The sequence below is a fragment of the Chrysochloris asiatica genome, unplaced genomic scaffold, assembly GCF_000296735.1.
Source record: "Chrysochloris asiatica unplaced genomic scaffold, ChrAsi1.0 scaffold00050, whole genome shotgun sequence".
Lineage (NCBI taxonomy): Eukaryota > Metazoa > Chordata > Mammalia > Afrosoricida > Chrysochloridae > Chrysochloris > Chrysochloris asiatica.
The window spans coordinates 1456705-1477890 of record NW_006408568.1 but is presented as its reverse complement, the minus strand read 5'-3'; the positions used below and the strand labels follow the sequence as shown (position 1 = coordinate 1477890).

Sequence of the window (21186 nt, the reverse complement as noted above, 5' to 3'; positions counted from 1 at the left end):
CATAGTCTGGGCATCCTGGCTTCTGGCTGTATTTCTATCAATACAGACTTGTCTGTTCATCTAGCAGTCCCTGGTACTTTTAATATTCTCTTCCAACACCATAACTCAAATGCATCAATTCTTCTATGGTCTTATTCACTGTCCAACTTTCATATACACATGAGACTATTGAAAATACCATGCCTTGGTTGAAGTGCACCTTAGTCTTCAAACTGACATCTTTGTTCTTGAACACTTTAAAGAGGTCTTGTGTAACAGATTTGCCAAACACAATAGGTCATTTGATTTCTTGACTACTGCTTCCATTAGTGTTGATAATGGATCCAAACAAAATGAAGTCTTTGACAACTTGAATCTTTCTCCATTTATCATTGTTATTTGTTGGTTCAGTGGTGAGGATTTTTGTTTTCTTTACTTTGAGGTGCAACCCATATTAGAGGCTGTGGTCTTTGATATTCATAAGTAAGTATTTTAAGTCCTCTTCACTTTCAGCAAGTAAAGTTGTATCATCTGCATCTCACAGGTTGTTAATGAGTCTTCCTCCGGTCCTGATGCCATGTTCTTCTTCGTATAATCCAGCTTCTCAAATTATTTGCTCAATGTACAGATAAAATAAGTATGGTGAAAGAATAGAACCCTGGCACACCTATAAATGTATATATATGGATGCACATGTTTATATTATCTGTGCATGTTTCTGTGTGCCTATAAATACATATATGCATCTCTAAACAGTGTAACTACTAACCACAAGGTTAGCTGTTCAAATGCACCAGCTGCTCCTATCCAGGGTCAGTGAGTCAGAACTGACTAGACTCAACAACAATAAAACAGTATGAGGGGCTTCAAAAAGTTTGTGGGAAAAATCCATTCTCTTTTAACTCCATTTTTCCACACACCTTTTGAAGTCCCTTTTAGTAGTAATCATTTTAACTGTATGGAATCATATCATATATGGTCTGGTGGAGCTTGCTTCTTTCTTTATCATTGTTAAGATGCACGTAGCTAGCACTGGTTCATTCTCGTTGCCATATACTATTCTGTTGTCCATAGAACATCCACTCTACTGCTGGTTGGTCATTGTGAATTCTCAGCTTTATGATGTTTTTAAAAGCAAATGGAATGTTTTTTGTTTTGTTTTTTATCTCCCTCTCTGGCTGCTGCTATTACCAGGTGCTTGGTGAAAAGTGGAGACCAAGGGTGGTACCCAATTCCTTTGTAAATTAGACCATTCAGCACCTGGCGATAATGTTGTCTCTGTCAGCCAGAATTAATGCCAACATCCTGTATGTCTTGCAGCTTGCTGGGATTGCAGTCCTTGCCATTGGACTATGGCTTCGATTCGACTCTCAAACCAAGAGCATCTTCGAGCAAGATACTAATCGTTCCAGCTTCTACACAGGTGAGGGGGAAAGACTTGGTGTGTCCCACAACTGTGGAGAGTTGGTGTCAATGCAGAGACTTGGGCTTGGGAAAGACTTTTGCTCTTGCCATCTTGGCCAGTCCCATAGCTTTCAAGCCATGCCTTTGTGTAGTTGTGCCCATGAATTTGCATTTGACTGATGTGGTTTCTTTTCATGCTCACTAAGTCTGACGTTTTGACCATTCTCTGATGTGAAGTTGGCTCTGCCCTAGTTGCTGCCACCCTGGAGAGTTTATGAATCTATATTCCTGTCCCTGACCCTCTCTTCTAATAGCACATCTTCTAAGGCTTTGTCATTTCCCTAATTCAAAAGCTCAGTCCCAAGAGTCCACATTGTCAAGGAAGGGGATAAGTGTACTGTTCTCCCCACTGTTCAGAGAGAAAGTCTGAGAGTCAGAAGACAACAGAGAATACAGTCACATCTCTGGAAGAGACTTGAAAGAGACCCAGCCCATTAGACCTGGATGCTGCCATGGATGTTTGGTTTTGTTTTCTACACAGTTTTTGCTTTAGGGGAAAGACTTCCAAATTTAAATACACCTGAGATCCTCAGAAGGAGTCCCGAGGTGGTGCAATCAGTTAAGCATTTGCTACAAATGAAGAGGTTGGTGATTTGAACACCACCCCACAAGGAGCCTTGGAAGAAAGGCCTAGCGATTTGCAACTCACAGGATCACCATGAGTTGTAATCAACTTGACACGAGCTGGTTGGGTTTTTGTTATTGTTGTTGTTGTTGTTGAGGGACCCTCTGAACTCAAGTAGACACAGCCGTTTTATTTCTATACAAAGGCTCGTTAGCCTTTTCTTTTCCCATCCTTCCATTGCTCTGGCGGACTTATCCTCACATAAACAACCTCCCTAAGAGGAATGAGTGTTCTGATGCAAATCAAATCTAATTTCCCAGTTTCCAAGTAGACTAAAAGTGTTTGTGCCTAGTCTGAGGATAGGAAACATTTCATTTATGAGAAACAGGAGAAACCCCCTATTTTTAGGGTGATACTGACATGTCATCAGGCTCAAAGTATAAGTGTGGTCACTTCCTCCCCACCCACCAAAGCTGTTATTTTTATAAAAGACGGAGAAAGCAGTCTGAATAGGGTTATCTGCAGGAACGCCAGGCTGGCTGGCCACATGACCTTCCATCTCACGCTTACCAGAAGCCTGGCTTGAACCTAGCTGGGGGACTCTTAGAAAAGCAGCTCATTTGATTGCATAGCACCTAAGTCTTGTGGATCATTTTTTCCGGTTTTATTGCCTTTTTTGTTATTGCGAGTTGGGTTTTGTTTTGTTTTTAGGGTGTTTCTCCCTATTGTCAGAAAGAAAGTTAGGAAAAGAAAAGCACAATGTGTGTTTAAAAAAAAACAAAGGCACATACACACACAGTGTTTCAGAAGCAGGTTTCCATAGTGCCCTGGCTTGTTTTAGCAACAGAGCTTCTCTCTGTGTGTGTGTTTGTGTGTGTGGCAGGGTTGGAATGCCATCCTGTAGGACTGGAGCAGTGGGGGTGGGGAGGGCTATTTAGCATAAGTTGGGAGACCTTCGATGTTACATGTCATGAGAAAGCTTGGCATGCCCTCTGTGAGAAGCACAGATGTGCTGGAGAAATATGGAAGCAGATGACATGTGTCTTGGGGAGGGATTTTCTAAGCAGAGCCCCATGCCTCTGAATGCTTACCAGAAGGGTGCTTTCACCCCATTGTTCTCTACAGGTGAGAGACTCAACACCCTCTCTGGTCATTCTTAATAGCCAGGGTTTAATTTTTTAATATCTAGGACTCATTTGTTTGTTCTGTATATTTTTCAAGGGGAGGGAGGTAAGGTTCTTTTGGAGAAAACCAACATTCTTGAACCCCTTCTTGGTGTATCAAGCTCTATGTTGTACAAATTGTTATGGAGTTTAAACCTCATAACCCTGTGTGGAATAATATCCCATCTCACAAGTGAAGAAACCAAGACTCAGGGAGGAGGTTAAATAACTTGGCCAAGCTCATGCTCTTCAAGAAGCAGGGCTAGAATTTGAACCCAGGTGTGTGGAAGCCTTTCCTTAGATTATTTGTTCTAGGTTGTAGGGGGACTCCCTGTGTAGGAATAGAAAACATCTCCACTGACTGTCGCCTATTTTTAGGGGCAGGTGGAGGCTCTCTTGTCATTGTGAGTTAATTTAAAGTAGTCCTCAGAAAGAAGCCCCCCGCCCCCGAAGCCCTAGTGAGCAGATGGCCGGTGGGAAAGGCCCACAGAGGACAGGAGAGTGAGTGAACATACCGGTGAATGAGTCCAGGCCTGCTTCTGGAAATCTCGCTGAACTGAGTCCCCCAGGTCATTGCAGGGGCCCTGATAGGCAACGAGCCAAGAAGACTTTGCTTGGTGCCCCTTTTCCTGGAGCCGTGAGACCAGCTTCTTCCAGCAGAGGAGCTTGACATACCAGCTACACCCCAGCAGTATCCCCACATCATGAGGTGATTGTCCCTTCCACTGAGCACTGTCTACGGGTCATTCCCTAGTATGTCCTGACCACCCAGCTGAAAACCTGAAAAACTCAGGGGTGTCTTTTTGGCCATGGGTTCACAACTTCCAAAGTAAGGAAAGATTGGGTAACCAGGCAAAGAAGCAAGTGAAAACAGAAACATTTCCAGTGTTTGAAACAGTCCATAGTGAGTCCAGAGCGGCTGGCAGCCTTATATGGGCCTTTTCTCGGATTCAGGCCCTGGGAGATTCCACCCGTCAGCAGGATCCATAATCCCAGGCTGCACACATGGAGAACTGCATTTTCTTGGTCCTGGTCCAGCAGCCCTTCTTCACTCCATGATATCCTTCCAAAATTATAGCCACTGAACAAAGGCATCTGGGGGCGTCCCACCAATCTGTCCACCCCTCCTTTCTTAGGACAATTACCAGGTGATTTTCCAGGATACTGCTGGCTTGTGGCCTGGGCTGGGCCAGTTTGTTTGGTTGCTCTATGCCTCATTTCCCCATCCTAAAACCGGTAGAGCTACTACACCCACACCTTTCAGAGACTGAGGATCACCTCGCTTAGCAGATGAAGTTCCATGCGGTTCTTATTCATAAGCACAGCCGTCCATGGGTGGGAAAGAAGCCAAGGGAGAGCCCTTAAGGGTCAGAGTCAGGATCCCTTGGAACCCATGACCGTGTTGTTTTGAGATAATCAACTGTTTCTAGCAAGTGGAGCTCAGGAGCTCTGCGGAGTTTTGTTCTCCTCCATCTCAATGGGTGGTGTTGTTTGGATCTGGGGTTGGGGTGCTGACAGAACACTGATGTGTCTGCTACCTGCCCAAACCAAGTGGCCTGCCCACCAGATGAGAGATTAGCCCACATCTGGTGTAAAGGACAGCGGGCAGGTGCTTCTGCAACACCAAAGTCTCTTGTTTTGTTTTTCTTTTAGCTAGGTCTATAGTGGCAGCCTGAAAAAAGCAGAATAAACAGCCCTTAAGCAAATGAATACAGTAATCCTAGAGAAGGCTCCATGACGAAGAACTTTTTCCATGCGTCAGAGAGAAAGCTAGCATTCCTTTGTTTAAAAAGGGGAGCCATTTGTCACTGCCTGACCATCTCACAAGCTTAAGGTACAGGCCCCAGGTGGCCTTTCCAAGGGGAAGCACTAGATGACCCTTTGAAAAAGCAGCTCAAGTCCTGCAGTGGGTCCATGGCTTCAGGGAGAAGGCGGAGCGGGAGCTGCTTGCAGATGAGCCACCCTTAGCTGGATGGCTGCTGCTAACATCACAGATGCAACTGCCAGGAAACTTGTCTTCGGCACCATCTGGAGAGGGCAGAGCCAGGTCCTTCAGATTTGCAGCAGTCTGAGCAGGGTTTAAAAGCAACTGGACCCTTGATCCTAACATCTTACTTTGCTGAGCTGTGGGATCAATATTTAATACCAGCTGAGAGACCCATTAGGATGTTCTTTCTCTCTGCTTGGGAAATGCCTCTTTTCCTTCTGTAGTCCACCATTGCTAACCCAACTCCCCTGGCTTCTGCCAGGGCTGCCTGCACTTATCAATTGGACATGGACTTCGAGCATCCATGTCTGCTCCATTCCACTCAGACATATTTTATGCATTTATTAATCTTTTAATGCTCCCTGTGTGTGCAGCCCTGTTACGGGGCTCAAAGGAGTGGCCTCATCCTCTGTCGTTTTGTCCTGATGAGATAGGGAACACTGGCCCTCTTTTCCTACCTCTTCTCACTAGTGTCTCCATGTGAGAGCCAAGACCCTAGGGTAGCCACCCCTCCTTTCCCCATGCATGGTGCGTGGCACTGCTCTGCCTCCCTGTGCCCAGCCTGGCCCCACAGGGGCGTGACTGTGCAGGAGGATGGGCTGGACCCCAGGACAAGCTGCATTTGTCACCTTGCCCAGTCTGGGCTGGGCGTGCATGGGAACAATGCCCATATTCACATACCATGTAAGGGGCTGCCAGGAAGGCCACGTGACTTGCCATCACGACAGATGTGGGGGAAGAAGGGAGAGACACAAATGTTCCCTTGTGTACCTTCTGCTCTTTGCCCAGGCCTCTCAGCTGTGGGCAGATTGCATGGTTGGTAGCCTGCAAAGCCGTGGCCCCGCACTGAGGGTACAAATTGGGGACAGTGAGGGCACTGTGTCACTGCAGAGGGTCCTCCTTGCAGTGTCCTGTTGTGTATTATGGGGAAACATCAGAGATACTCTGTGATTCTCAACCTCTACTTCAGGGGCATCTCCTTGGTCCCAGTGTGAGGACTATAGAGAGAGAGCAGCAAGTATATAAACATTCATCCCTGTGGCTGTTAATAATTATCGCATATCCTGTGTAGCACTGCAGGGTAAGCGCTGGACTACAGAGTCATTTGAACCACAAGGTCAGTGGTTCAAATTCACCAGCAGCTCCTCGGAAACCCTATACACTGTCGCTATGAGTCAGAACCGACTCGATAGCACTTGATAACAGCAGTATCCTTTAGGCTGACAATTGTTAGGTTCCATCAAGTCAGCTCTGACTCATGGAGACGCAATGTATGCAGAATAAAATTGTGCTCCATAGGGTTTTCAAGGCAGGAGACTTTCCGAAGCAAGTGGCCAGGCCTCTCTCTTGAGATAATTCTGGATGGGAACCTCAAGCTTTTGAACTTGTAGTTGCACACTTAATCTCTGCACCACCCAGGGATAGCCACAGTTAACAATACCCAAAGCAAAAGCATACCTACTGCTATGAGTTGATTCCAATTCACGTTGTTGTTCTGTGTATTAAAGGCAGTTCTAACTCCTAGTTACTCTGCATGGGGTTTCCGAGAGCAGCTGGTGGATTTTGAACTGCCAACCTTGTGATTGATTAGCAGTCACAACCTTATATAAAGTTTCTGAGACTGTAAATCTTTATGGAAGCAGACAGCCTAATCTTTCTCCCACAGAGTGGCTGGTGGGTTTGAACCACTGACCTTGTGGTTAACAGTTCAACACCTCACCCACAGTGCCACCTGGGCTCCTCAAAGTTAGCTGTAGTTTGTAATTATTGTGCACTTAGGATTCTTTCATGTAATCCTTATTATTAGGGAGATATTGCCAACACCTCTGCTATGCAGATAAAAAACTGCTGTACAAAGAGAGAAAACGGCTTCAAAGTCACAGAGTTGGTGTTGCCAACAGTGACAAGTCACATCTACAAGTCAAGGCTGCCCTGGGACTTCCCTTCCAACTTTCCTTTGGAGTTGGCGTTGGAGGGGCACAAGAGGGCAAATGAGTGATCCCTGCTGGTTGGGCCCCTTTGAACTTCCCTCATAGGGCTCATGGAATGAGCAAGGCCAGGGCTGTGGTCCCAGGACTTTGCACAGTGTTAGGCCAGAGGCAGGAGTTGTGAGAGCTACTGCCTTTCTCACTACCCGCTCCCTAGTCAGTCATTAACTTTGAGAACATAGTAATGGTGCACTCGTCCTTCCCTTTTCACGCTTAACCTGGAGGAACTGAATTGCAACTGTAAGATTTCTTTAGTGTACTGTAAGACATCTTTTGAAATATCCTTGAAACCAACCTCTAATTTTACTGTTAAGAAAATTGAGGCCCAGAATCATAGCAGTTAATGTCACTAGGCATGGCTGTGCATGCGTAACTGTCCAGGGAAGGGTAGGAAGGGACAAATCCCTACTAGGAATAGGCAGAACTGGCACACCCAAGGGCAAGCAGGATGTTTGAGTGTGCATAGCCTCTCCCTGTGAAAACTCACTTGGCAACCTCCCCTGAGAGGTAGAGGCCAGCAGGAGGCTCTGCAGAATGCAAGAAGCAAGCCCCCAAGTCAGGAGAGTCTGTTGTAACAGACAGGCATTGATTCATCCAACTGGACCAGTCTTGTCCTGAGTGGAATCTGGGGATTCCTGTGGGTATTGTGTGTTCTAGGGGAGGTGGGTAGTGGGCACATTCCAGAAAAGCTGAGGGAGAGATAGGAACAAAGGCTTGATGGGGCAGGGTACTGGAGAAAAGACTAGTGGAATGGAGACCAAGAGCAGAGGTCGAAAGGCTTTTTTTTGTGTTTTTTTTTTTTAATTTTTTCAAGGAAGGAGCACTTCACTGAGACTGCAGCAACAAGAACTAAGGGAGACCCAGAATCACATAGAGGGAAAAGGAATTGCAGGAAATGTCTGGGTCCCCAAATTAATGTGTCTCTGTATGTCCTTTCCTCTCCCCTCAGGAGTTTATATTTTGATTGGAGCTGGGGCCCTCATGATGCTGGTGGGTTTCTTGGGCTGCTGTGGGGCCGTGCAAGAGTCCCAGTGCATGCTGGGATTGGTGAGTATCCCTTTTATGTTCCCCAGAGTCAGTCTGAGTCCCACCTTCCCCAATCCAATCTCAACAGGTCCAGATCTATAGAGCAGGTTGTTGTTGTTAAGTGCTGTCTTGTCAACTCTGACTCATAGCAACAGTGTTTCTGAGGAGCAGCTGGTGGGTTTGAACTGCTGACCTTGTGGTTCATAGTCCAGGGCTGATCCTACAGCACCACACCAGAAGTCCATAGAACAGGTGGAAGGGGACAAGGTAGGATGAAGAGGATACACCCAGACATGAGCTCTCTTCTGTCTCCCCAGTGTTCTCCACTTTTGGCTCTGCCCAGTCCCCTAGCCAAGTAGCCCTTTTGTCCTCCTCCCTGCACCCCCTACCCTGTGGCATGCATCACCCCTCTGCCTTTCTGGAGCTCTCTTATCGCTTCCCCAGGGCAACTCTATGCCCAGACCTTCCCCCCACTTTCTCGAGGACTAGGTTTGATTTTAAGCCCTGAATCCACCTCATCTTTGCCTCCTTCTCTCCTCGTTTCAAAATCTGTCTCAGTCTCTTCCACTCTCTCCATAGGGTGTGTTCACTTTCTTTCTTCCCCCAAGTTGTTACAGTTTTTGTGGGTGAGCAGTAATGTTTTATTGCTCCTATTTATAAATACCAGTTTGGGGGCTTGGCTGTGTGTGTCCATGAATAGGTACCCCTTCTTACTGTAACTTTCACTTTTCTTGCCTTGGCTTAACCCTTCTTGATTTGTAAGTTTTCCTTGTCCCTTCTGGCTTGTTCCTTTGTGCCATTCCTCCTATTCCAAAATACCATTTGGCTGAACAGCACTCTCCCCCTCACTCCACGCCTTTGAGATCCTGGGTCCTGACTTTCCAGTTGATGGGCTGGGATTTTCCCTCACTCTTGTTTTCTCTTTGCCTTCTAGTTCTTTTGCTTCCTCTTGGTGATATTTGCCCTTGAAATAGCTGCAGCCATCTGGGGATATTCCCACAAAGATGAGGTACGTTAATTCCACTTGTCTTTTGGGTCCAGCAATGATTTGGGGGTGGAGAGATGATGAGGGTGGAAGGATGGTCACACTGGTCATTGTGGTTGACTCTCAAACCTCATACATGCCTCTTGTTTGCCACATTCCCACATGCCATCAGAGTATGTGCTTCTGAAAGGCAGGGAATGTGTGCATTTACCACTCTGTGTGGTCATTAGGTCAATTACTGCGTATCTAGTTCTCTAAATGGTGCCTAGAACATAGTAGAGATTCAGGAACTATTGGTTGGGTCTATGAAGGTGTGTGTGCGCACATGTGCACTTTTAGCATGGAAGGAAGATATGCATCTGAAAAAATGTCATAGAAGAGATTTGCATCCAATAGTACCATGGGGTTTGAAAAGGCCGAGGCAGGAGGATCTCTTATGGCTTCATGAAGAAGTGAGCATTGGCCTAGACCGGGAATAAGAGATAGGATTTCAGGAGGAGAATTGGTGGAAAGGACTTGCAGGCAAAGGAAAGGTCTGACGGTATGCCTGAGTTTGGGCTTCCACAGGGAAACGCTGAAGAGTTGTAAGCCACTATGGGTGTGATAGGGCAGAGTTTTAGGAAGGGTCATCTAGTCATGTGTAACAGGAGTGGGCCGGGGAGGGAAGGAGACATGCTGGATGCAGGTTGAGTTACAAAACATCTGCTGCTTAGTTATCACCCTCCAGGCCGCCCACAAGAAACTCCTTGTGTTTCACCCCTAACTGGAAACACACAAAGAAGGGAATTCTGGGAAACTAGTTCAGCTGAGCCAAGTAGATTGTGAAGTCACCACTGCCTCCAATGTCTATATAGTGAACCATGCAGAGAGTAAAGCAGGTAATTGAGACAGTGAGGTAAACACTGAGAGGAGACATAGAAGGTCATAAGAAGCCTATTTGTATTTCCCAATTTTTGATTCAATTTGAATTCTTCTATAACATTTAAAAAGAAGATCAAAAGGGCCCTGAATGCCAATACATTAGAAAGTCAGGCAGGCTAGTTTGGCACTTGAGTCTTTTTTGATGAGTGGCTGAAGGGTTTGAACTGCCGACCTTGTGGTTCAAACTGACCTTGCAGTCCCACGCTTAGCCTACAGTACCACCCCAGGACAGGAAGGGATCATTTCAAAAGATATTAAAGGGAAATTGCTGGATGTTGATCAATTAATAGGCTATAGAGGTCAAGGGAACAGCCATGCATTCAACTGGGAATGCACTTAAATGCAAGAGGATAATAATTGCAACTAATAATTCACTTTGATTCCAAATTTACAGTTAACACAGAGCAATATACTAAAAACTTACTGTGCAATATCTTGTTTAATCTCAGCAATAATTTACAGAGATAGAGATTGTTATAATCACCCTCCTACCTGTGTAGCAACTGATCTATAAAGAGGTTTAGTAATTTGTCAAATAGTGTACAGCTTCTAAGTGCAAAGTTAAAAGGAGGAAACAAAAGACTTAGTGAAGAAACTAGTATACTGGACTAACAGTCTACATGAACCAGATAGCCTCATCTGTCTTCAAACCAGAAGAACTAGATGGTGCCCAGCTATCACTAATGACTCTTCTGACCAGTGCCACAATGAATCCTAATGGTGTAGCACTGCAGGATAATGCACTAGCCTACAAGGTTAATTGGAGCCACAGGTGGGTAGTTCAAACCCATTAGCCGTTCCTTCAAACCCTATACAGGGTCTCTGTGAGTTTGGACTTCCACAGGGAGCCGCTGAAGAGTTAAGCCACTATGGGCTGTGACAGGGCAGAGTTTTAGAAAGGGTCATTTAGTCATGTGTAACAGGAGTGGGGTGGGGAGGGAAGGAGGAGACATGCTGGATGCAGGGATCCTAGTTTTTCTGTTTTGTTTAATGATTTAATAATCTAAGCATTAAAAGCTGCAGCTACCACGAAAACATCATTGTTATTGTTAATTGCCGCCAACTCAACAGCACTTAATAACAACAAAAATAAAATGCAAGAAAAATGTGCAACAGAACTCATTCTTTTAAAGTCCAGACTTACTAGTTGGGACTAGAGGACTCCTCAAGACCATTTTCCTGAGATATTTCATGAACTTTGAACCATTACCCTATGAGGTCACTTTTTTTTTTTTTTAGCTAATTAACAGATTGATTCATAAAATAAAGAACATGACCCGTGAGTACTGTGTACCTTTAACAATGTATCTTGTGAGACCAAATGCTCAACAGTTACTCTAAAACAAAGATGGCAGGCAGGGTAATGGAATGGGGAACAAGATTACTGGAAGGGAAGCATCCAGAGGGAATTCATGTCAGCACATTGTGACCAGTGTCTCTGTGCAATTTGTGTAGTTACGGGTAATTGGGAACTTAATTTTCTATGTAAGCATGCACTGAAAATGCAATTTTAAAATAAAATTTAGTGGAAGTCTGAGGAAATAGCTGAGGAGCAAATTCTTTCTGTAGAGTAGATTCCATTTGTTGTTAGGTAGAAGGAAAGGAGTGAAGTGGAACTGAAGGGACTGACCAAACGTGCAAGAAAAAAAGGAAGACTGCTAGAGCCAGTTCCTAGAGGGTATGAGAGAGGATCGAGTCCAAAGAAAAAGAAGTGGGAGATGGCGCAGAGGCACTAAGAATGATAGAACTGGTGACTTCAGTCTTCCCAGTAGCTGAAATTTCCTCTGAGCCCAGACGTTGAAGAGAGTGAACAACGTAGAACAGATGGCGTCTGTTCATTACGAAGTATATGAAAAAATGGTCTCTGATACTCTTCCTCTGCCCATTGTAGGTGATTAAAGAAATTCAGAAATTTTACCAGGACACCTACGAAAAGCTGAAATCAAAGGATGAGCCCCAACGGGAAACACTGAAAGCCATCCATTATGCGGTATGTTATCTAGTCTACAAAAATCCCAACCTTTCTTCAGACCTATCTTTAGAATAGACCTGCACACAGGGTACCTGCTACAACAGACCTGTTTTTAATAATTTTGTTTTGTTTTGTTTTTCTCACCCTGATCCCCGCCCCTCCTTCTGCAGTTGGACTGCTGTGGTATGGCTGGGGGTTTGGAACAATTCATCTCAGATATTTGCCCCAAAAAGGAATTGATCGCAACCATCACAATAAAGGTAAACTTAAGAACAAGACTCTTATATTCCTGCCTGTGAAGGTGGACAGGAAATCAGCTATCTCCTATCAGAAGGGCAGGGGTCCAGGCACTCCTTAGAGACCACTCCCACCTGTCAAAGAGCCCCAGAGTTGCCACCTCATTTCTTTCTGGCCCTGGGGCCTCTGTCTCCTCCAGGGTAGTGAAACAAAGCCAGACTTTGGAGAAAAAGAAAGCATTCTAGCTGTCAGCCTCACTTTGACACTTGGCATTTCCCACTGCTACCCACCTTCTGGTCCCCAACTCTCCAACTAGTGAGGACCTGTCTGCTCTAAGTCCTGGCTCCTGGGATGACTTGACACTGCTTTCTCAGCTTTGTAAATGACTGCTGATTGTATAGCTAGTCCTAAGCCTCTAGAACAATGAAAAGTGACCCTACAACCAAATCATAAATAGAACCCACAGCAGGGGCTTAGCCCTCTTCACTCCTTGAATTCTTGCTCAAGTTTTAGAAATCCAGCCTCTCATTTCTCTCTTGGGTTCCCTTTCTGTACACCAGCCAGAGCATCTCTTCTCCCTGCCTCTTGTCCCACTCATTCCCTTGGACCACCAGTATTCTCTGTGGGAGAGTGGGCTTGCACCTTGAACTGGGATTGTATATAATGAGCTCTTCCTTTGCCTCCCTTAAGCCCTGCCCTGAGGCCATCAAAGAGGTCTTCAACAGCAAATTCCATATTATTGGCGCAGTGGGCATCGGGATTGCCGTGGTGATGGTAAGAGCTGGGAGGCCCAAGGAGGGAACAGTGTACACTAAGCACATGCTTTGTGCCTGGCACTGTTTCTGTGTGCAGTACACCAATCACCTGATTGAATCCTTACTATCTCTACAAAATACAATAAGTATTCTCATTCTACAAACTAGGAATGGAGAGGGAGGTTTAGTAAGTCAATCCAAGTCTCTCAGTTCATTAGTGAAGTGTCTGAGATCTGAACCTCCAGTATGCTTCAGAATCCTTAAGGTGAGATGATACCAGAGTAGCAAGGAGGTAGACCACCAGACTTGTTAATCTGGGGAGATCTTCAGTATATTTTCTCCTTGTTCAGGTTACTCTCTTGCTATAACCAGCCTCTAGGAACCATCCAGGGCCAGTCAGGTTCCCCATTGTCACCCTCCGTCTCCATGATAGAGTGATGACAAATGTGTAAGGGACACAGTCCTCAAGTGAGACAGCCTGGCTTCCCAGAAACCCTAGAATCATCACTATCTTTCCTCTACCTCTGGTGAGATTGCCTGAAAAAAAAAGAGAGAAATAACCTCTTTTATTGGTTGTTTATACCCATATCTGAATCCAACAAATAGCTTGAAGCAACTTTCAGTAAAAGACATAACAACACCCCTTAAAGTAGAATATAAAACACACACACTCAAAATGGAAGCAGAAGTATGGACTACTAGAGTGTCTGAAATTGGAGCATTAAATTTAGCTCTGGGCCTATTTGTCTCACCCTGAAAGTTCTCTAGGGAAGCTGTTTGTGCAGCTTCCAACAGCAACTAACTGCTGACTCCAAATCCCACAAGTCCAGCCACGCTTAGCATTATCCAGCCTACATCTCTCCTGTTCAGTGCCCTTTAACTCATTTGGCTTCATGGATACCATTCTCCTTGTTGTCTTTAGTCTTAGCCTGACTAGCTTGTGTCTGTTCCATCAGACAAAGTCACCCTATTCCTCATGTGCCTTCCTGTCTTCCAGATATTTGGCATGATCTTCAGCATGATCCTGTGCTGTGCTATCCGCAGGAGCCGCGAGATGGTCTAGAGTCAGCTTGCACCCCTGAGCAGGAAAATTTGCCCTTGCAGAGTTTCAGATTTTTTTTTTTCCCACTAACTTTAGTATTGATTCTGCATTTCTAAACAAAAACTATTCCATATTTGTCTTTTTAGTGCTTTATTTGAAATTGGTGTTTGTAGTTGAGGAACTTTGGGGTTTGGTTTGGCTTTTTTTTTTTTTTTCTGTTTATTTGTTTCTATTTTTTTATTATTGTTTGTTTTTGCTTGTTATGTTAAGCAGAAATCCTGCAATGAAAGGTACTATATATGCTAGACTCTAGACAAAAGATATTGTACATACAGAGACTGGTTTTTTTTGCCATTAAATAGATAAAAATGTCTATCACATTTAATCAGGTTATAACTTAAGTTGAAGACAATTTGATACATAATAAAGGATTATGACAGTATCCTAGACTGTTGTTTGTTTTTTGAAATGCCTTCAATCTTATATATACTAATAGGAAAATCTTGCTATTTTCTTAGTGGCTTAAATCTTTTTATACACATGTAGATGATCCATAGAGAATGTGGCATGAATTTTCCTGCCACTGTTGGTTCTCAGGAAGCGGATATAAGAGAATGGAGAAGCCAGGACCATCTCAAGGAATGATACTTTGCTTTATTTTCGCTTAGAGTTATTTAGTTTCAACTGTATCTCCACTGCTATTTTCTTTAACACTTCCTTTACGTGTGAGAGAGAGTTTAGGAAGTGGGTCTCACCTAATTTTCTGTTGAAGACATTGAAACACATGGAGCAATTTCAGGGATTGATCTAAAGACACACAGTTGTTAACAGAAGAGACAAAAGTGGAACCTACTCTCTGGATACTTTCATTCAGCAGTGAGTTATATCTTGGAAATATAACAATATTCAGGAGCTCCTTGAAGGCAGCACTTTGTTGTACTTGCTGCTATATTCCCAGCATCTAGAACGTAGTGTCAGGTACACAGTAGATGCTCAGTTAGTATTTGTTGGTTGAATGAATAAATGTATGTGTAGTCATCAGGTTTAGTCAGAAGCAGAACCACCAAGACATAGATCTATATGAAGAGATTTGACTTTATAATCATTCTTCTTGCTGTTAAGAGCTGTTGAGTCAGTCCAGATTCATAGTGACCCTGTATAGGGTTTCTGAGGAGTGAGTGGTGAGTCTGAACCACCAACCTTGCAGTTCAAACCAACCTTGAGGTGGAGTACTTATTGTGTGGTACCACACCAGAACTCCTGATAATTATTGGAGCCTTCTAGAAAGCAGTCTTTGTAGTATTGTGTATCATCTTTGTGCCTGATGCTGGAGCTTGAAGCCTACCAGACAGGCTGTCAGAAGGAAAGGTGGATATAAAGCTGTGGGGAGCAAGAACCTCGAGCTTATGAGGTCAGACAGATCCATGCTTGGCCTAGGCGTGTGGGTCCTGCAGAGACTGAACTCTTCATAATGGAGCTAAACTCACCCAGCTCCAAAGTTGGAGAAGCTGAGATAGATATGCAATAATTTGTTGAGTTACAAAATGACTGCTGCTTAGTTATCACCCTCCAGGCCGCCTGCAAGAAACTCCTTGTGTTTCACCCCTAACTGGAAACACACAGAGAAGGGAATTCTGGGAAGTCTAGTTCAGCTGAGCCCTGTAGATTGTGAAGTCACCATTGCTTCCAAAGTCTATAATCTAGTGAGCCGTGCAGAGAGTAAAGCAGGTAATTGAGACAGTGAGGTAAACACTGAGAGCAAACATAGAAGGTCATAAGAAGCCTATTTGTATTTCCCAATTTTTGATTCAATTTGAATTCTTCCATAACATTTAAAAAGAAGATCAAAAGGGCCCTGAATGCCAATACATTAGAAAGTCAGGCAGGCTAATTAGGCACTTGAATCTCGTCGCTATTCTTTATCCATGTATCCTTCCAATCTAAATTCAGTGTTTAATTTGAGCATTTGAGGACTGATTACTGTTTCAGTTGTAGAAATTACAGGCCAAATATTCAATATGCAAGGGTAAGTCAAAAAGTATTGCTACTAGGGTTCCATCCATTTATGCACACAGGTTTAGTCCAAACAAAACTTGTTTAAGCATGTCTTTGCAGTCAGTGGATGGCTGCAGACAAGTTATCTCAGCAACACATTTGTCTTACCTCATTAAGGTGCCTTCAAAATTAAAAAAAGAATAAGTGCAATTAAAGCAGTGGTTTCTTTGGGGATCTGCTGAGCCATTTGGATTCAAGTCAGAGAGATCAGTTCAGAAGGTTATGGCAACTGGTTTGGGGATTCCCAGTGGGTTAATCTTGATATGTTTTCTCAAAGGACACAGGATGATCATGGAGGCTTATTAGGAATAAATTTTAAGAAAATGGAAAACAGCATTGTTTTTTAAAAAAAGGCCAGGAAAGTCACACCAAGACATTTTTCCATCATGACAATGCACCTGCTCATTCAAAGGTAGCCAGGGCTACCTTGATCCTGTGAGAAGTTTGTTGGGAAACCTTAACCATCCACCCTACAGCCCTGATCTTGCCCCTTCAGACTTCTTTTTGTCCCCCAAACTCAAAGCAATTTTTAAAGGAACACAATTTGAGTCCTTTGAGGATGTCAAAACTGCCATTTTGACATTGTTTAAATTGAAAAGCACAGACTTCTTCAAGGAAGGGTAAAAGAGATGGAAACACTATATGGAAGTGGACATCTGTAGACCTAGATGGAGAATATGTCAAGAATCAGTAACTTCACATCCTGATATTTTTGTTTAACAAAAATTCTTTTTTTAATTACCCTTGCAAAATGATGGATATGAGTAAATAGACTATGACGTGGAGAGATGGAGTAACTGGGGACTCTAGACTCAGGTAAGGAGAGGGGCTGTGTGCTGACAACTGAGGGGCAGGCTTGCAGGGTATACCCTTTGGTTGTTTGATGATGCATGGAAGGAATTGTAAGCATGGCAATGAAACAATATGCGATAGAATGAATGTAAAGCTAATGTTCTCCCATGTTAACTATCACACAATTCACAATAAAAACTTAAACATTTTTTAAAAAGTAAATCAATTAAGTCATGACATCGGGATTCCTAAATCTAGTTCCTTCCATGCTTGTGGTAAAGCACCCTCTGGGGAAAGCCTGGCCACGTGCACATTTTCCATTCTGCTGCTTCACTGAAAAGTGTGTGGAGTTGGTTGTATGAGAAACAGATGGCCACTGCAAATACACCAACACCTTATTGTTACTCTTTTACTCTGTCGTAAATAACAGACTAATTTAGGCTACATAGAAAAGTGAGGAAATTAGTAAGAACACAGATGCTATCATATGAAACTCAAGAATGAAAACACAGCAGAGCCTTGGGAAGCTTCTGGAACTAAAAATTCCTGCAAGTCTTCATTTCCCTCATGCTATTTTTTGCTTTCCAAAGAGACTAAATTTCCTTGCAACTCAGTATGCATGGGATGGTTAAAAAATAAAAATAAATAAAAAATTGCCCCTAATTAGCTCCCAGGTTTATTTGAAGTTATAGGAGAAATGTCTGACCCAGTTGCAGTCAAATATCTACCCCGTACAATCAATCAACAGACAGCTAAAATGGAGGTGGGGGAGGTACTCATAGTAACTCTCTTATCCTGTGCACTGGGCCCAGTTCCAGAAGAGGAGGGATCATTGAGAGCTGGCAGTTGCCCCAAAAGGAGCCAGCTCATCCACACTGTCCTCAACCAGGATGAACCAGCTTCTCTGACCTGCTGTGTAGGTTCCAGGGTAGCTCGGCAGTTAAAGGAGCACCAATAGGGCTTGCAGCTCTCAGGACCTGAAAGACTTTGGAAGCAAAGGCCTTTAGGAGATTTGGGGTCACAGAAAGGCAAAATCTGAAAACAATAGCTGTGGGTCCAGAAAAGTCTCTTTAAGCATAAGAGGAACAAGCAGCTGGACACGTTGGCCTCTTGGATCAACTGTTTAAAATGAATAGAATATGAATAGGAACAACTGTATAGTAAAAAGTTGTTACACAGTTCAAGGACTGGAAGTGCTTTAAAATCTGGTCACTCCCCATGCCCTCCTCACAAGATGCCATCTCACAGGATGTCTAGAAGACATCCTGTGTCTTCTAGAATAGAGTCAAGAAACAGGGGTAGATCCCAGAGTCTACATTTACCCCAGTACTTATTCTGTGATGCTGTCATTTCCTATGGGAATGGGGGAAAGGGGAAGAGCAGGGAGAGGGGGCTAAACTAGTGCATTAGGATGCTCCAGGGGTAACAATGAATTTTTATTTCACTGAAAGTCTGGGGACATCTGATGAGCTACTTGAGTACAAGATAGAAACATAAGGGTGGAATTATAGCTCATTCAGGTATATCCGTAGCCGGGCGAGTATCCCCAGAAATAGAGAGAGGTCTCTATTAGTGGGCTGTGAGACTCTGCTTTGCTGTAGGATCAGCACTGGACTGCTAACCACAAGTTCTGTAGTTCAAACCCATTAACTGCTCCTTGGAAACCCTATACAGGGTTGCTATGAGTTGGAAGCAATACCACGGCACATAACCGCTACCACAAGTTTCACAAAACTCTGAGGGACATCCAGTAATGTGGGTAACAGAATTATAGTTCAAAGAGATCTCAGAGACTAGAATAATAATCTGTAACTGAAAGATGTATGAGAACAGGAAACGAATAATAAGTAAATTAAACCAGCCAATTCATGTTTAGTCCCTGACTTTACCACAACACTTCAAGTTAATTGAATCAGTTAAACAGGTATTTGGCTGGTTAAATAATATGGTCTTTCTCCTCAGATAATAAACAATAAGGAACCATGTTGGCACAGCAGTCAGGCACTCAACTGCTAACCAAAAGGTTGGTGGTTTGAATTTAACCAGCAGCTCCTTAGGAGAAAAATCTGTCTATTGGATCACATGAAGATTACAGCTTAGAAAACCCTAAAGAGGCACTTCTACTCTGTGGGATCAATATGAGTCAAAAATTAACTCAATCACACTAACAATAGCAATACTGTCTAGAGGCAGCCAGAAGTGTTAATTCAGCATCTCTGCACTGTCAGGAATGCTATCTGTAAAACTCATGGTTTATCTCCCATGATCACAAGATAGCTGCTGCAGACCCAGGTCTTTCATCTGCATTTATAGCATGAGGTAAAGGTGAAGGGCAAGTGCTAGCCACACCTGCTGTGCCAATTTATTTCATTGAAGTCTCACCAGAAAGTTCCAGAAGACTCATCTGTGCATCATTGACCAGATAAAGCTAACACATAGCCACTTGTAGCTTAAAAGAGGTTGAGAATACATAAGAATTGTGACACTGTAGGATAAGCACTGGACTGCAAGTTTGGTTTGAACCTTGGAAACCCTACACAGGATCGCTATGAGTTGGAACCAACTCAACAGCACTAACAACATAATGAGGGTGTGAAAAAGACAAGTGGGTCATGAGTGTGCTATTCCACTTTACAGTTGCAGAACTTGAGGTTCAGAGCAGTTAAATATTTGCCCACAAATCATACCTTTAATATGATGGACACAAATTTGAGTTCATGTCTGTCTTTCTCTAAATTCTGATTGCATGTGTCACACGGTGCTGCTTTCTAGGATTAACACAGGAGGAAATTTCACAGGAACATAATAGAACATCTTTTATTTAGAAGAATCTATTATATAATACAGGCTAGAGCAATTTCATTTGAAAAAAGACCAGGAATTTTAGCTTACCACAAACTTAACAAGTCAAAATTGAGAGATGAGGCTGCCTTGGCTGCATTGAGTGGTGAATGTTCATATGTAGACAATACAACCACAGCTGTGGTGGTCAGACCCCAGGTGAGTGTGATGACAAACTGAAGAGACCAAAGGGGCAAATCTGCCTTACTGGGAAGGGACTGAAAAACCATCATCTTTGAGAAGAGTGAAAGAATAGGATTCTAACCCAGAAGGCGAAAGCAATCTCTGTTTTCAAATATCTAAGAAGGACCAGGGCAGGGGTATATGGTGTCCTGGTATGGCACTGAAGGATAAGCACTGGACTGCTACCACAAGGTCGGTGGTTCAAACCTACCAACAGTTCATCTGAAACCCTATACAGCATCGCTATGAGTTGGAACCGACTCGACTGCACTTTAACAGAGGCCAGAATAAAAGTCTTACTGAGAACAGATTTTGCCTTAGTACAAGGAAGACTCCTTAAAACTGAGACTATCTAACAGAGAAGCTCCCAGAAATTACTTGTTGCCGAGGAGTGATTTGACTCGTAGCAACCCTTTGTGTGCAAAATAGAACTGTGCTTTATGGGGTTACCAAAAGATGACCTTATAAAAGCAAGTCTCCAGGTCTACCTTCTGAGGCCTCTGGTGGGTTCAAACTACCAATCTTTCAGCTCATAGTCAAGCTTTTAACTCTTCTCCCAGAACGAGTGAACCTTAGAACATGAAGGGGGCTCTAGGGAAGCCTGAAGCTGCTATGGTGTCAATCCCAGTCCTGATGAGGAGTTGAGAAGCATCTACATCCCTTCCATCTCTAAGATCTTAGGAAATATAGGTTTGCAAGCAATATCCAAGAAACCAGCTTTCTCCCTGTTTGTATTCATTAAGGGGTTGTTGTTGTTGTCAAGTGCTGTCGAGTCGATTCCAACCCATAGCGACCCTGTATAGGGTTTCCAAGGAGCAGCTGGTGACCTTGAACCACCAACATTAAGGGGTTGTTGTTGTAGGGGGCAAAATCCATTGCTATCCAGTCAATTCTGACTCAACCCTGGGATGGGGTAAGGGTGGGAAGCAAAGTGAAGGAAAACTAGTAAAGGTTAAAGTAGTAGGACTTGTTCATATTTTCATGGGCAACCCAAAAATTCTTCAAAATAATGTTTTATCTCTGAAATTGTTGCATTTTCGCACTCAGAACAGTTGTTACATTCTTTAACATGCAAAAAAAGAGAGTACCCAGACCCTTAAATGATGAGGTTTGTTTTAAGGATATCCAGCAGCCACATCATGACTTCTGACTTATGGCTCTTTCTAGCTAGGGTTGTGCAACGGGCCTAGCAAAGACCCAGACGACGGAGGCTCATCCCATCTCTGCACAT

General features: G+C 43.7%; 1 protein-coding gene across 1 annotated transcript in view; it reads left to right on the top strand.

The window, feature by feature from the left end:
- CD9 (CD9 molecule) overlaps window positions 1-14147 on the top strand; it is a 42842-nt gene extending 28695 nt beyond the window's left edge. The window contains exons 2-8 of the mRNA XM_006862667.1: window positions 1300-1402; window positions 8096-8193; window positions 9107-9181; window positions 11970-12068; window positions 12221-12310; window positions 12978-13061; window positions 14040-14147. Of these exons, the coding sequence (XP_006862729.1) occupies window positions 1300-1402; window positions 8096-8193; window positions 9107-9181; window positions 11970-12068; window positions 12221-12310; window positions 12978-13061; window positions 14040-14105 (615 nt within the window). The 3' untranslated portion in view covers window positions 14106-14147. The remainder of the gene's footprint in view (window positions 1-1299; window positions 1403-8095; window positions 8194-9106; window positions 9182-11969; window positions 12069-12220; window positions 12311-12977; window positions 13062-14039) is intronic.
- Window positions 14148-21186: the final 7039 nt, after the last annotated feature.